Here is a 16,436-nt window from a genome sequence, read left to right as displayed (position 1 = left end):
TATATTTGAAGCACATCTCCATAGCCATTGTTCCTACAGTCTTGTGGTTCTTATTTTGTCTAGTAATATAACTATTTGTGTATTTACATATCTCCCCAGTACTCACACTCCCCTTTATCTCAGGCTGTTTGAGATAGGGGATGAGGTCTTAGTGTCTTTGTCTCTTTCAAGACACCTAGCATAGTGCCTGGCACACAACGGGTGGTCAGTGAATGTTTTTTTGAGCCACCATTTGTTGATCTGATTATAGAGGACTGAAAGGATATTTGTGTGCAAGTGTGTATTGTGGCAGGAAACTTATATATGCCTTTATACTGTGTGGGCTTTTTTGGGGCAATTTTCATTAAAATGTTATCTTATTGTACCTGGAAGACTGTCATTTCAATTTTCTTCTTTGTTCCCTCTTGGATGACTCACATCTCTTATACCAGAAGGATATGACAGAAGGGATTTGAAAGAGTTTGGACAAATTTATGAATGACAGTCATAAATGTCTGGATATAAGAAGTTGTTAGGAGCATATAAACAGGAAGGAGAAAACTTGCATTTCAAAAATGCCTATTTTGAGCCAAGAACTGTGTTAAGCACTTGACATACATTATATCTCATTTAATCTGGCAGACTATATCAGTATAAAGATAGGACATGTCTATCTAGAAGGCCAAATCCACTTTCAGCCAGGCATCTCCTAGGTACCAGAGGCAGTATTCATCTTCAGTAAAATTTTATCAACCTTTTAAGATAGGTGAATCTATAGATTTGCATTTTTTCATGGGAACAGGACACTCATTCTCAATTCAGGCTTCCACAGCTTAAAACTTTTTTTTTTTTGACATAACTTAATCAGTTTTTGAAGTTTCAGTGCTTTAAATTGCAATGCAATCTGAGATATTCCTACAGCAATAACAGAGATTACACTTGTTCACAAATGTAATTTGTTCACTTACCTTTATCCTTCATAAAGCTTCCAAATACAGAATAAAGGTAAGTCAAGTAACGAAAAGAGACTTCTATTAACCCTGACACCAGTAAATTGTCTCAAATTATAGTGTGCCTTTTTTTGGATTCTAGACACATTGAGTGGTTTTTCTGAGATACATATTATACCTCATCTATGGGTAGAAGAAAATTGGGGGAAAATTAGTTTAACTTCTTTCTAATTTAAAAAAAAAAATAGTAACTAAAAAAGCATAATGCTCCCAAGTATACAGCTTCTGCATTGAGCAGGAAGCAAAATGCTATAACCCAAGTACCATCTAGACTCCTTGGGCGATGCCTTGAGAAGGTGGGGTGGCAGCCATTGATTCATTTTTGTAAGTCAGAGTCTAAAGCCTGCAGCTACACATCCTGATCTGTGATAACAAGTTTCTCACCAGGTGATGGAGTGGGTGGGAAGTAAAGGGGTACACTTTCAGATAAAAGGATCAGCACACTCATAGTTCTCAGAGAACTTTCTATTACATATACTTCTTTTGAGAAAACAAGAACAGACATCTGTGCTTGGAAAACATAAAGTCCATCTCATATAACTAAAGAAAATAGCAAAAGTTTAAATGACATGTTTCATATTTTGGATGGTTCTGCCCCAAATTTTGTGTGCCGCTAATCGTCAAAAAAATACCAGACCTGTCTTGGTAGTGGTTACGTGCGTTTTTTTTTTTAAATTTTACATCAGCCAAAGAAAAGTGAGCGATCAGGACTACCACCAAAGAACAGAGGTGCGACATACTGCCTATAGGACATTTTTAAGATAGAGGAGAACCCAGTTTCTATATTTTAAAAAAATTACCTCTTCTGTTTTGAGACTAGGGGATGAAAATATACACATATTCCAAAGATTTCTTTGTATGAACAGGTGACCCCTTCCCACAGTCTCTGTAATTAATTGAGAAATTAAAGTTGGTTGGCCTTTGAGATCTCTTATAAAAAAAGGCAGAAGGTCTTGGATATTTTGGAACAAGAGCTCACTATTCTGCCAAGACAGTATGTTATTGTTATTGGAGTGTCTCTCAACAAAACAGTATTGAGTGGTGAGGACGTGATTTTGATTAGGTGGAATGACTCAGCTCTTCCCCTTAAAGAAGAGAAGACTGTCAGAGCCTTACTTACCTCATGATCTGGGATCTCAGAGGATAGTGTTTTCCCTAGGATGACCCCGGTCAAGTATGTCCAGCATCGAGCCGTGTTGGCAAGGTTATAGCCTCCTGTCTCCATCAAGAATTGTGAAGTTAGGAAAGAATAGTCACAAAACAGCAGGAGAGGAAAGGGGGGTAAGGAAGGAGAGAAAAATGTTTTAATAAAAGGGCTAAAAAGATAATTCTAACTTGCAAAATTATACCTATGCATCTTTAATGATATTTTTGAACCACTTAGTAGGCAGACTAAGCAAACCAATCAGACCATGCACAGTGTGGAACTGGGAAGTCCAAAGCCTACAAAGATCAAAAGACTCTCATCTCTGAATGAATGTGCTCCAGAGGACTCCAAGCTCCTCAATTCCACCAAGAAACCTGGATCTTTTGAGACGACCTACTCAAAGTAAAGGTTTCTGTGATGAATTTTGCAACAATTCTATAAAATGACTGCTAGATGTGATTTGTATATTAAACCTATTGGCAGGTACAGCCCTGAAATCCTCCAGGAAAGAGAAAAGGAAAATGCTGACAGAAATAGACTTCCTTCTTTTCATATCAGCATTCCTTTTCTCCACAAAACACAGGCATAGTGGCAGAGATCAAAGAGAATAAGATGAGGAAGGGAACTATTGATTGACGCTCTGACCCACCTCGTCAGGTCCTGTCACAGTCACCCAGCAGCCATATTATACTGGCTAATAATCAGCATAGTTTTGTGCTGAATAGATGTGTTCTGCCATGCCAGGGCTAGAACATTGGCCTTTAGCTAAATTCCAAGAGTGTAAGGATAAAATGGAACAATTTCCTAACCTCAGAGGATTCTGAGGGAAATAGAATCTGGTCTATTTTAGGTAGCGAGACCATATCATTTATCACCCACAATAGTACCTTTTTAAGAGTAAAAAGGGACACTATTAATAATTATACTGGAATAACATGTATAAATGGAGACATATAGCCACCCTTTTCTTAAGCCTTTCTATTCCGTGTAAGGTCCGGGATGCTGGGGCTTCTGCAATGTATCTTTTTGGCTTCATTGGAGTCCACTGAAGTTTGAGGATGTGGCCCTCTCTGCCAATTGTCTATGTGTTATTGGGGGTTGAGAATTTAAGTGAAATAATACCGGTATTCCTTTAAACATTCCCAACATGGAAAATCTGAATTTATTAGATCAGCTTTTTGGGTATGGTTATTTGATTTCAAAAGGAATCCCTATAGGTTTTAGGTAGCAAGTTCTTTCTGGCATACAATATAATTTGCAAGAATTCCCACTTATGCACTGGTATTTTCAGGAATACACATATTGCATAAGAATAGTTATATATTCTAAAGCCAAGACTTGGGGCTGAGAAAGCAAAGAGGCTTTGAAAGTTCTAAAGTAAAGGCTGTAGCCTCAAACAAAAGTTGAATTCACACAGATGTATGTTGCGGAAAGGGCTTTTTTTTCTTCCCCCTGGCCCTACCTATATCATAATCACTGTCTTTAGTGCTGTCAAGGAAAGTAATATGTCCACAGTACTTATCAATTTTATCTTTTCCCTGAGTTGAAGTTAATACATTTCTTGCCAGCTTTTCAGAAGAAGTTGCTTCTTGTAAGCACCTTTAATTTAAATCTCTCTAGGGTTTGAGGCTGCCAAAGGACTGTGCTTGTGTATTGTGTTGAATTCTCACTTATTTTCATAAGGCCTCCCCACAATCTCCTTTAATTTGGTTTTTACAACAGGTTGACAAACAACAAACTATTAGCACTTCCATAAAACATACACTTTAAGCTCAATCTGCTTGACCATGTTATTTTAACACACTAATCTATTCATTTAACAAAATAAACATTGTGCCAGATAGAAGATTCTAAGCAAAGCACCATCAAAGGTAGTTCAGGTTGTGAAAGGTCCCTTTCACAAGTGTGTAAATGCTTCTATTGAATAGACCCAGCTTTCTGTTGGTTAAGTACTACAAAATATAAGTATACTTTGAAGGTAAGAATGCCCAAGAGATGCTTTAGATCTCTCAATTTTGCTTTATTGTAACAAATCCATGCTTTTTTAGTGGGGAAGAAGTTGTTCTTGAATTCAGCTTAGATATTCAATTAATTCATGTGTTTATTACTTGTATGTGAGTAGGGTTAGAATTTTAGTGGTATGTTTCCAAAAGATAATGATTAGAACTGGGAATCAAAGGTGATCCTGAGAGAAGATGGATCAAAGTCCACTGGGCTCAACATCCTCTATTTTAAATAAGATTTGATGTCACCTTTAACCAAAGCACCTTTGCTTCAGGAACGGAAACTTAGACTTCAGAGTGCCAAGGAGTCAATGCACATGCCAGGCTGAGGAGAAATGTGTCAGAGTACTTCCTTATGCTGAACCGTGAAGGTGGCAGAATTCATTGACTCAGGCTTGTGGACCACGGGCAGCCTGGTATTATTCAGTCTAAGAAAACCAAGTTTTCCTCTGTGTCAATGGGCAAAACATGGCAGAAGGTCAACAAATTCTCTTGGTGACCTTCCTTCGTACTTACCTCCTCCCAAGATGAGCGTTGCCAACTCCCACTGAAGGATGTACTTAAGACATTTGCCAATTCCCACTGGAGTCATGTTAAAGGAGCACATGGGATCCCCAGCTATTGTATCAGCTCCCAGCTGTAAGACCACTGCTTTGGGATTAAAGGCTATGTACACTTCCTTTAGTACACTGTGGAAAAGAAAAAGTAGATAAAATGTCAGAAAAAGATAGGTCTGTTTGGTCTAAGGTTGGTCGTGAGGGTAGTTGGAGGTATAGTTGAATCAGCAAATAGTGAAAAGAAAAAACCCAACTTGTCAACTCATCAAACTTTCCATCTAAAAGGGATAAATCAGACTTCATGTAAATTATACCTCAATAAACCTGACATACTAAAAATTTCCCCCACTTCCATCCTCACCAAGGACCAAATTTGCTTTTCTATTTTAGAACTCAGATTTCCTTTAAATATCCATCTTAATTTACTTTCAACAGCCATAGGACATAGTGCACACATTTACGCTATTTTCAATCTGTGAAAATAGGACAATATACTGAATGAATGATTATTTCTGATAATTTAAGATTTTAAAATACTTGGAGTTTATCACCACTTATCAATGAGGGCTGGTGAAGAGAATTAAACTCTTTTTGAAAGCATAGATGTTATCAGCTTACTTTTTATTAGGCTAAAGGACTTCTGGGTTATGAAATATAGTCCCCCCTCCAATTTGTATGTAACCAGGGTATTATAGGGAAGGAAACTGAACAACTGATCCAAAACTATAAATCTGAAAGCACTCCAAAGAACAAACTGTAGTGGGTAATAATGAACATAATTTTGGGTAGAATCATTCAATGCTATCAAATCAACCTAACAGCTTTTTTGGATTTTTTTGACAGAAGCCTTAGAGATGAAAAGGAAGTTATCACTGTGACAGATGACTTTAGTCAGGCTTCTAGCATTATCATTAATTGAATGTTGACAAAGTCCAGAATGCATTCCTAGGAGTTATAAGGTCCCTGTTCTCAAGGGGCTTACAATCTAGCTCCTAGACAAATGCCAGTCCTCGAGGGCTTGAGTAACTCTTACAGAGACATACAAACAAGTGCAAATTAACATACTTCAGAGTTGAGAAAATGCAGAGTCAAAAAGTGATAAAAATGTTGCAGTTAATGACCCCTTCATAATCAACATGTCAAATTATACCAGTGGAGTAAAAACAGAAAAATCCCAGATTCTTCTGAAACTGCAAAAAGAATGCAGGGATATGAAATGCTGTCCTCCAAAATTCATATGTAACCAGGGCATTGAAAACTAATGAAAACTGCTCAGCTACAGAGGCATTCTTTGACTCAAAAGACCAGTTTGTTTTGATTTCTCATCTACGTAGACAAATACTCAGTGATTGTGGAGATATAAGAATATTATAAAATTTATGACATATGATCCTTAATACAGAAATACTCAGGCCTATTCTCTCTTTCATGTGCTTATCTCCTGAGTGCAGAGGGAAGATAAGCCACCTGAATAGTTAGCCAACATTTGTTGAGCAGCTACACATACAGAGCACCCTATTAGCTGCTGCCAGGAGATACAGAGGGAGGCATGATTTCTGTTTTTAAAAGGGTTTATAGCTTGATAGGGAGGATGGGGAGGCAAGCAAGACTAATGCTTTTTTTCATTTTCATGCATTCCCTCATTTTGCACACATTTACTGAGTGCCCTCTATGTATCTAGTATGTAACTGTACCAGATGCTGCAGGAAAAGAAAAAGATGAATATGACACAGTTCTTATCTTCATGTAGCTCAGAACAGAGGGGCGACTTGGACTATGTTAATAAATAATTAAAACACAACGAAAAAAGAAGTATCAGAGATGGCACAGAGGAGGTAGAGTAACTCTTGTGAGGTCTCACAAGACGAGAAGATATACAATGAGCCACCTATCAAAATGGCTAAAATGAAAAACAGTGAAAATATCTATTGCTGGTGAAGATGTGGAGAAACTCGATCACACATACCTTTTGGGTGGGAATATAAAATGGTATAGCCACTCTGGAAAATAGTCTGGCAGTTCTTCTCAAAACTAAAAATGGATTTGTGGACTTCCCTGGTGGTGCAGTGGATAAGAATCTGCCTGCCAATGCAGGGTACATGGGTTTGATCTCTGATCCAAGAATGAGAAGATTCCACGTGCCGCGGAGCAACTAAGTCTGCAAACTGCAACTATTGAGTCTGTGTGTCACAACTGCTGAAGCCCAAGTGCCCTAGAGCTGCACGCTGCAACTACTGAGCCTGCATGCTGCAACTAGTCTCTGTATCTAGAGCCTGTGGTCTGCAACAAGAGAACCCAATGAGAAGCCCATGCACCACAAAGAAAAGTAGCCTCTGCTCGCCGCAACTGAAGAAAGCCTGCATGCAGCAATGAAGTATAACAAAAGATTTACAAACATAAAATGGCCTTGCCATAAAATCTAAAAATTGCACTCTTGGGCATTTATTCTAGAGAAATTAAGACTTATTTTCATATAAGAATTTGTACCTGAATGTTCATAGCAGCTTTATTTTTAGCTACCCAAACTGGAAACAACTCAAATGTACTTCAGCCAGTGAATGGTGAACAAACTGTGGCACACTCGCAGCACTGGAATATTGTGAATCAACAAAAAGAAATTCTTGATACATACAAAAAACGTGGATGGATCTCAAGGGAATGATGCTTGGTGAATGAGACCAATCTCAAAATCTGTATAGCACGATTCCACTTATATACCATTGGTGAAACAACAATTAGAGAGATGAAGAGATTAGTGGTTGCCAGGAGTTAGGGATGAATGTGGCTATAAAAGGGTAGCATGAGAGCCTTGTGGTGATGGTACAGTTCTATACTGTGATTGTGTTAGTGGTTGTGGTTATGCAAAGCTACACGTGATACAATCCCAGGGAGCTACACACACACAAATACATGTATAACTGGTTAAGACTTAATATGCTGTATAGATTGTACCAATGTCAATGTCTTGATTTTGATGTTATACTATAATTGTGCAAGATGGCAACATTGGAGGAGGCAGGAGGAAGGGTGCATGGGGCTTGTCTATACATTTTGTTACAACTTCCTATGAATCTATGATTATCTTGAAATCAGTAAAAAAAAAAAAAGACTAGGAAATATTTACAGGCACATGGGGTGAAGGTAGGGGAAGGAAGCAGGGAGGGTTTGGGGATTATGGGTAAGGGACTAGGTTTAGAGGAAGAACTGCATGAAGGCTTGGAGCAGGGAGTGGTGGAAGTGAAGCTGTTGAGGTAAACATGATTTAGGGCACAAAGGGCCAGATAGACCACGCAGGCTAATGTTTGGATTTTTACTTAAAGGCTATGAAATTGTACCAATATTTTCTTAGATCAGTCTCCCAAGGCAATAGAAATAAAAGCAAAAATAAACAAATGGAACTGAGTCAAACTTATAAGCTTTTGCATAGCAAAGGAAACCATAAGCAAAACGAAGACGACCTACAGAATGGGAGAAAATACTTGCAAGTTATGGACTGACAGGGGCTTAATTTTTAAAATACACAAATAGCTCATACAATTCAATAATAGCAACAAAAAAATCAACCCAATCAAAAAATAGGCAGAAGACCCAAATACACATTTTTCCAAAGACATACAGATGGCCAATAGGCATGTAAAAAGATGCTCAGCATCACTAATTATAAGATAAATGCAAATCAAAACTACCTTATGCTGGTCAGAATGGCCATCATTAAAAAGTCTACAAATTAAAAAAAAGTCTACAAATAACAAATGCTGGAGAGGGTGTGGAGAAAAGGGAACTCTCTACATTGTTGGTGGGAATGTAAACTGGTGCAGCCACTATGGAAAACAATATGAATATTCCTTAAAAAACTGAAAATAGAGCTACCTTATAATCTAGCAATCCCACTTCTGGGCATATATCCAGAGAAAACTCTATTTCAAAAAAAAATAAATGCACCCCAAAGTTAATAGCAGCACTATTTGCAATAGCCAAGACATCGAAGCAACCTAAATGTCCATTGACAGATGAATGGATAAAGAAAATATGGTATATACTGTGTTTGTGTACACACACACACACACACACACACACAGTGGAATACTACTTGCACATAAAAAGAATGAAATCATGACATTTGCAGCAACAGGGATGGACCTAGAGATTATCACACTAAGTGAAGTAAGTCAGACAAAGACAAATACCATATAATATCAGTTATATGTAGAATCTAAAATATAACACAAATGAATTTAGTTACAAAATAGTCACAGACATAGAAAATAAACTTAAGGTTACCAAAGAGGAAAATGGGTAAGGGAAGGATAAAGTAGGAGTTTGGGATTAGCAGACACACACAAACAAGTATATAACTGAATCACTTTGCTATACATCAGAAAGTAACACAACATTGTAAATCACTATACTTCAATAAAAAAAGAATTCATTAAAAGGTATGAAATGTCTCAAACATTGTGTGTGTGCATGCACACATGTGCCATATGCACAAGGCATGATTAAATTTACATTTTTAAAAGATCCTCTGATTATAGCGCAGGATAAAGTGAAGGTTATCAGGAGGTTTTTGCCACCATCCAAGTCAGTGGCAGGAAGGCTCAGAGGGAAGAGTTGGATTTGGGAGATACTCCTATGGTAGAATCAATTGGGCAATACACACTGTCACACAAGAAAAGCATATGAATGTTGGTATCAGTCCTGAGTGGTACTAGGGAAGAAGAAAGGATAAAGGAAGGCAGGTGTTACCGGGAGAGTTGTTTCAATAGCAGCCAGGAAGGGAAAATGAGAATTCTTTTTTAAATGAGTCCTCAGGGCTTTAGATGGGTAGAGAAAAGGGTAATTAGAAGCTTTGAAAAAGCTGGGGTATTTTGTTCACAGTGTAAACGTCAAAGCAACGAGAAATGAGGACAGCTCACCTTATGTGAGAGGACTACATGGTGGACACTCAAACTGAAAATTGGAAGTTTTCCTTTGGTTTGATGCTCAAATGGGAAACACTGAAGTCTGAGACCAGTACTGATGCTATTCAAAACTAATGCTTATTAGGAACTTTGATTTTTGCTGTTGCATGCAAGGCCAAAGAGAGGAAGACTGGAGGTAAAGATGTTGGCAAAAAGGGTCTTCAAGCATTCTGGGCACAAGAGCAACCGGAAGCATAGTGAGGTAAATTTGGAAAAAAATTGAAAGGGTTAGGTGACAGATTGGTTGTGGTGGGGGTCAAAGAAGAAAACACATTGCCCATTCTTCCAGAATTCACAGGGAACACAAGGACAGAAATAGGTATATTCTTTATTTTTAACTTCCAAATTGTGTTTTCCTCCCTCTCATCAGTCTCTCCTCTTTTAAGGTCAATGTCATTTGCTTATACTAAGCAAATACTATCAAAGTTCTTATCTACAGACCTATAATGTATTCTTTTCAACTTCCTTGAGGACTTTGGTATCTGGTTCACAATTTTTCTGTCTTTTCATTTCCTTGCTATCATTCTCTGCAGTTCAATATTCATTCACTCACTCAAATCTTGATTCAAGTACCTACTCTTCCCTATTCTGGGCACCAGAGATATAGAAACAAGCAAGACTCTAAGAGTTCCTGGTCCAGTAAGGGAGGAAGACAGGAAAACAAATAACCATGATAAGTGCTACCTTAGTCATTCATTCATTCATTCAAGAAATGTTAATTCAATGCCTATTTGCCACACACTAAATTGGGCAATGAGTTTACTACATTGACTAAGAGAGAGATGCCGCTTTCCACTGTGACCCTCCTAGTTCTCTGACATTACAGTTTCTTCATCTTTTGAGTAATAGTGATGTCCTCCTGCACTCTGCTTGACTTATCCCTGGGCATAGTCATGCTTTGGAGCCTGATAAGGAAGCACTTGGAATTGCTTCACATCTAAGACTATGAACTACCTTTTCTGTGTACAATTTGCCATCCTTCCATGTTTCCTCCATTGGACTTACTCTTTATTCTCATTGTAACTCCTGTGTCCTAGTTTTTCTTATATTTTCAACATCTATCAGCCCACCTTTTGTCCTCACACATGCTTCACTACTTGTTTTGGAGAATATTATCTGTCATTTTAAACATACTTAATTCCCTACCATGTTTGTCATTTTAGCCTTATTAATCTTTAGCCTTTGGATAAATCACACTGTCAGAATCTTCAGCTCTGTTCTGCTGGAGAAAGCTGAGAAATCAAACCGATTTCATCTTCTACAGCTTATGTTACAACTCTAACTTAATAAATTCCATAAACATTTATTGAGTGATTAATATGTGCCACTCCCTCTGTGCAGCTTGGCAACTATTTGCTTTACCTCCAATTGGTAAACAACTACATTTCTTGCAGCATCTAGTCTAATTTTTTAAAATACAATTATCCTGAAAGTAAATTCTTCATGTTAAAAAAATCAAACATAAAAGTCTATCAAATAAAAGGGGAAAAAAATCTCTTTTTCCCCATCTTTACTCCTTCTCCAAAGGTAATTCCTGATTGATTACACATAGTTTCAATTACCTAGGTCAAGGATCAGAAAAAGTGATATATATCTTTTCAGATCAAACTTTTTCTGCCTCATGCTTGAGTAAGCTAGTCAAAGCTATGTCTAATAAATGCCTTCTTCTACCTCTTTTCTTTACCTGAAAATGTCTTCCCTCATATTCCTTCTCTTTCTTGAGGCTAATTTCACCAGCTGGGCACTAGATCCTATTTCCAGTTGCTCTAAGAGCCACATATCACCAATGAGATCTTTCACATCTTTAGTCTCTGCCTTCCTACTGATTCAGTTCCTTTAGGTTACAAGTTGTCCATCTCTTCATCCTGTTTTCTTCATCACCAAATTTGTCTACTTATTGGCTACCTAGATAGCATATTGAAAAGCAGAGACATTACTTTGCCAACAAAGGTCCGTCTAGTCAAGGCTATGGTTTTTCCAGTGGTCATGTATGGACGTGAGAGTTGGACTGTGAAGAAGGCTGAGCACCGAAGAATTGATGCTTTGGAACTGTGGTGTTGGAGAAGACTCTTGAGAGTCCCTTGGACTGCAAGGAGATCCAACCAGTCCATTCTGAAGGAGATCAACCCTGGGATTTCTTTGGAAGGAATGATGGAGCTGAAGCTCCAGTACTTTGGTCACCTCATGCGAAGAGTTGCCTCATTGGAAAAGACTCTGATGCTGGGAGGGATTGGGGGCAGGAGGAGAAGGGGACGACCGAGAATGAGATGGCTGGATGGCATCATGGACTCGATGGACGTGAGTCTGAGTGAACTCCGGGAGATGACGGACAGGGAGGCCTGGCGTGCTCCAATTCATGGGGTCGCAGAGTCGGACACGACTGAGCGACTGAACTGAACTGAACACTTACCAAGTACTTTATTAAAAACTGAGTACTATTCTATGCATTTTATATGTATTAGCTCATTTGACTCTCAAAACAATTTATAAAAGCCATTATCATTAATCCTATTCTATAGATGGGGAAACAGCATCATAGAAAGTTTAAGTAATCTGTAGAAGATCCATAGCTATTAAATATCAGAGCTGGCTTTTGAACCCAGGCCTCCTGGCACAAGTCCATGTTCTAAATCTCTACCATACACTAACTTCCATATTTTACTGTGCTTCACGTGCTTGTGCCAGCCACTTCACATGCCATCTTGTATAATAGCAGTAGCAGGCATTGCATTATTATTTTTTTAGTGTTGGCCTTCCTGAGCAAGTTCTAATTATACTATACCCTCATTCTAAAACCTTTGGCAATTCCCCAAATGCTTACAGAACATGGTACAAATTTTCATTGCTAAGAATTCCAGCTCCTGCACAAAGTGGTTCTCACCCACTTTTCCAATCTTCTTTGCAAATTGTCCCTCTCATGCACTTCACAGCCTAGAAAACTAGACGACTGCTGTTCTGTGTAGAGCTCAGCCTTTTCTGAACTGACTTTGATCTCGTTGTACCCTCTGCATAGAGCTCTTCCCTGCAATCTTGTACATTTAAAGTTGACTCAGATTTCATAAACACATACACATTTACACACTTTGTAAAGGTACAGTAATTAGCTACCCTTTAGAAACCAGATCAAATGTTATCTCTTCAATTAAGCCCTTTTCTGAAGTATTTTCTCCCTTTGAGTACCCATCACAGTTTATTTCTTATGGTTCTTATAACTTTTCACATTTCATTTTATTAGAATGTGTATGAATGTGAATACATATGTATATCTCTCTGTGTATCTATAATTTTCAAATTTCCACCAGCTTCCTTGAGCTTAGACTCAGTACTTTATATATATGGGAGGCATTCAATAAATATTAAATGAATAAATGAATGAAATATCATCCCAGATTGCTTTGGGGAAAGTTTACCTAACCACTGTAACAATACTATCTACTACACTGCAAATCATTAATTTTAGGTTTTGGGAAAGTATAAAATCATTACCCAGAAAGGAGGGAGAAGACAGGTATCTCATTATACTACATTAGTTACTTCCCTATAAGCACATAAGATATTCATTTAAAATGCAATTTTCTTAATGAGAAACCTGATTCCTCAGTATTGAGCAGTCTGCTTTTCAGACAAAGCTATGCAAATGAGGAAGAGAGGCTGTGGCAGCTGTTTCTACATGCATCAGTCTGGGGAAGGTGGTTGGTGCTGGAGGTTGATAAAAGCCAGAGGTGATGGCATTAATGATGCTTTTAGATAAGAGGAAAAGCCCAAGAACCAAATTGTAGCATTATCCCCTTTTCTTTTATTCCATCAGGGTAGATCATAGCTTCTATGGAGTGCCTTTGGGATCATTCACTGGTGCCACTTTACCTCTAATACCAGGGGTGGAACCTGGTTTTGCTTTGTTTGTTTTAAAATACTTAAAGTTCTAAAACATTCCTCTCAGAACAATGGGATGCCAGAGAGATGGTGTGACAGCTACTCTTAATCAATGCTGGTGATAGATTTAGTAACCCAAACTTGGCCTTCTATAGCCAGACCTCTAATGGGTGCACCTTCCCAGTAGATTCGTCTCCTGACTTTTTCGCTTGCAAACCAGCCTAGACCAGCCTTATCATCTTTATATATTCCAATAAGCATCTTAAGTACCCTCTAGAGACTTCCTCAACAGAAATTAAAGAAATGAGGAATTCAAAGTTGAAAAACCAAGGACAGGAAGTAGAGGGAAAGAAGAGAAAAATATTTGCTATTAACATGATGAGCTTCCAAAGTTCAAGAGACTCTTGAGAGTCCCTTGGACTGAAAGGAGATGAAACCAGTCAATCCTAAAGCAAATCAACCTTGAATATGAAGCAAATCAACCCTGAATATTCATTGGAAGGACTGATGCTGAAGATGAAGCTCCAATACTTTGGCTACCTGATACGAAGAGCTGACTCACTGGAAAAAACCCGGATGCTGGGAAAGACAGAAGGCATGAGGAGAAGGGGATCACAGAAGATAAGACGGTTGGATGGTATCACTGACAATGGACATGAGTTTGAGCAAGCTCTGGGAGACGGTGAAGGACAGGGAAGCCTGGCGTGCTGCAGTCCATGGGGTGGCAAAGAGTTGGACATGACTGAGTGACTGAACAACAACAACAGCAACACCCTTTCTATAATAAACATTTTAAACCTATTGCATTGGATGGGATTCAGAGGGGCGACTGCATTAAAGAATCACTAAGTGAAGTCGGTCAGTTGTGTCTGACTCTTTGCAATCCCATGGACTGTAGTCTACCAGGCTTCTCTGTCTGTGGGATTTTCCAGGCGAGAGTACTGGAGTGGGGTGCCATTTCCTTCTCCAGGGGAATCCTCCTGACCCAGGGATCGAACCCAGGTCTCCTGCATTGCAGGCAGACGCTTTACCCTCTGAGCCACCAGGGAAGAATCACTACTCAGTCCCAAATGGAAGCTAGTCAACTTTTCACAGGTATTGTTTCCTCTAAATTCCCTCAATCCTCTCTCAACTCAGGCACTGCAGATATTCATTCTGCAAAAACTCAACCTGTGGGGGTTGGGGGTGGGGTGGGTAAAGCATCATATGGTAAATGCCTCGATGATTCCTGAATATCTTTTACAAATTGTTCAAGGATGCAGGGAACTGGGGTGGGGGGCTCCCTGTGGTGAGGATGATAAGTCACTTTGTTCGGGGACATAGGTGCCTCTTAGAAGACATTTAATTTCCTATAAGTCTCTCTGCTTTTAGCATCAGACAAACTGTACTGATTCTATTAACATCTTCAGCATATAACAAACGGAACACCCAAAGCTACAAAATAAAAACAAACAAGCCAACCTCAAACCTCTAAACCCTTGACCTTCCCAAACACACAACCTGCACATTGTTTTTGCTTTTTTAATTTTCAAGACGTAGTTTTAAAAAATATTTTATGGGGGTATCTTTTCTCTCATTGCTGAGTCCATTATAGAGAAACACAGATTCTAACTGGCATCTCCTTCTAATATGCCTTGTTGTAAGTAATTCTGCTTATCAATTATATGTCACCTTGGAAACAAAAAGGGCTGTGCACTATTTTTAGTTTATTATTACTTATCTCTTTACCTCTTTGAAGTAAACCATCCTCATTCACATATCGGGGTGGGGAATGAGTCATCCAGAATTAAAGAGCCTTACCAGCCTAGAGTGACTCCTCAGAGCTAGAATTAGAATACTAATTCTAATTCAAATCTAGTGCTCTTTTCGCTAAACCCCAGTGCTCTTTGGCTTTCCTCATTCTGAAAGGCCTGAGGCCCTAGGAAGCAAAGTATATATTATCTGTGCAGGGGGTGGGGTGGGTGGAGAGGCAGGCTGGTTTGGAGAGCTAAGACAAAACAAACAAACCAAAACCAAACCAAACCAAACCAAGTGAAGTCGCTCAGTCCTGACTCTTTGCAACCCCATGGACTGTAGCCTACCAGGCTCCTCCCTCCATGGGATTCTCCAGGCAAGGGTACTGGAGTGGGTTGCCATTTCCTTCTTTAGGGGATCTTCCCGACCCAGGGATCGAACCTGGGTCTCCTGCGTTCCAGGCAGATGCTTTAACCTCTGAGCCACCAGGGAAGCCCAAACCAAACCAAACCAAACCCCAAATCCCCAAATTGAAGAAGGCTTAAAAAATATGAATCCTAAGTCGCTGTACTAATGATTCTTGATTTGACCTGGGGTAGATCATTTTATTGCTCTGTAACCACCAGGACCACTCACATAGCACAGATTACATTCTGCTCTGCATCACATTATTTGGCCATATGTCTCGTCCATCTCATTTGCAGCCTCCACAGCACAGAGGTCAGGGAGAACGCTGCACTTGGGGTCAGACAAAGTTGGAGCTAGTGCTTGCAGGAGCAACTTGGACAAATCATTCTCTGAACCATCTCTGTAAAGCAAGAATATTCTCTCCTCCACAGGGTTATTATGCAGATTAAATGACATAATATTTGCAAGTCTTCTCCTAGCACCAGGTACATGGTAAGCACTCCACAATGTTGAATGAATAAATGAATGGCCTTAAGTCAGGCCCTTCAAGTGCTTTGTTAATTCCTTCATCCCACTAGGATACTGTTGAGTTCAGCACAGCACACCATAGCAGTGACTTCCTGAATAGTACTCTAATGTTCCCCAAAGGCAGAGAGAAATTTCATAGTGTCACTGCCTGGTTATACCTGTTCTGGGAATACAGTAATTCCTTTTCCAGTGCTGCCAATCTATTACCTTTCACCAAACACAAAATTCACTTTAAG

At 39.0% G+C, this 16,436-nt stretch overlaps 1 protein-coding gene and 1 non-coding gene across 5 annotated transcripts in view; both read right to left on the bottom strand.

Annotated features, from left to right (window-relative positions):
* The window catches only part of HDAC8 (histone deacetylase 8), a 254,295-nt gene that overhangs the window by 147,738 nt on the left and 90,121 nt on the right, over window positions 1-16,436 (bottom strand). For all 4 annotated transcript variants that reach the window (XM_052663085.1, XM_052663086.1, XM_052663087.1 and 1 more), the window contains exons 8-9: window positions 4,656-4,828; window positions 2,110-2,204 (exon numbers count right to left, since the gene is read on the bottom strand). In XM_052663085.1, the coding sequence (XP_052519045.1) occupies window positions 2,110-2,204; window positions 4,656-4,828 (268 nt within the window). The remainder of the gene's footprint in view (window positions 1-2,109; window positions 2,205-4,655; window positions 4,829-16,436) is intronic.
* On the bottom strand, window positions 15,685-15,756 carry TRNAS-GGA (transfer RNA serine (anticodon GGA)). The gene has a single exon. It is a non-coding gene; the product is annotated as a tRNA-Ser (tRNA).

Source organism: Budorcas taxicolor, chromosome X, assembly GCF_023091745.1.
Source record: "Budorcas taxicolor isolate Tak-1 chromosome X, Takin1.1, whole genome shotgun sequence".
Taxonomy (NCBI): domain Eukaryota; kingdom Metazoa; phylum Chordata; class Mammalia; order Artiodactyla; family Bovidae; genus Budorcas; species Budorcas taxicolor.
This window is presented reverse-complemented; position numbering and strand designations above follow the sequence as displayed.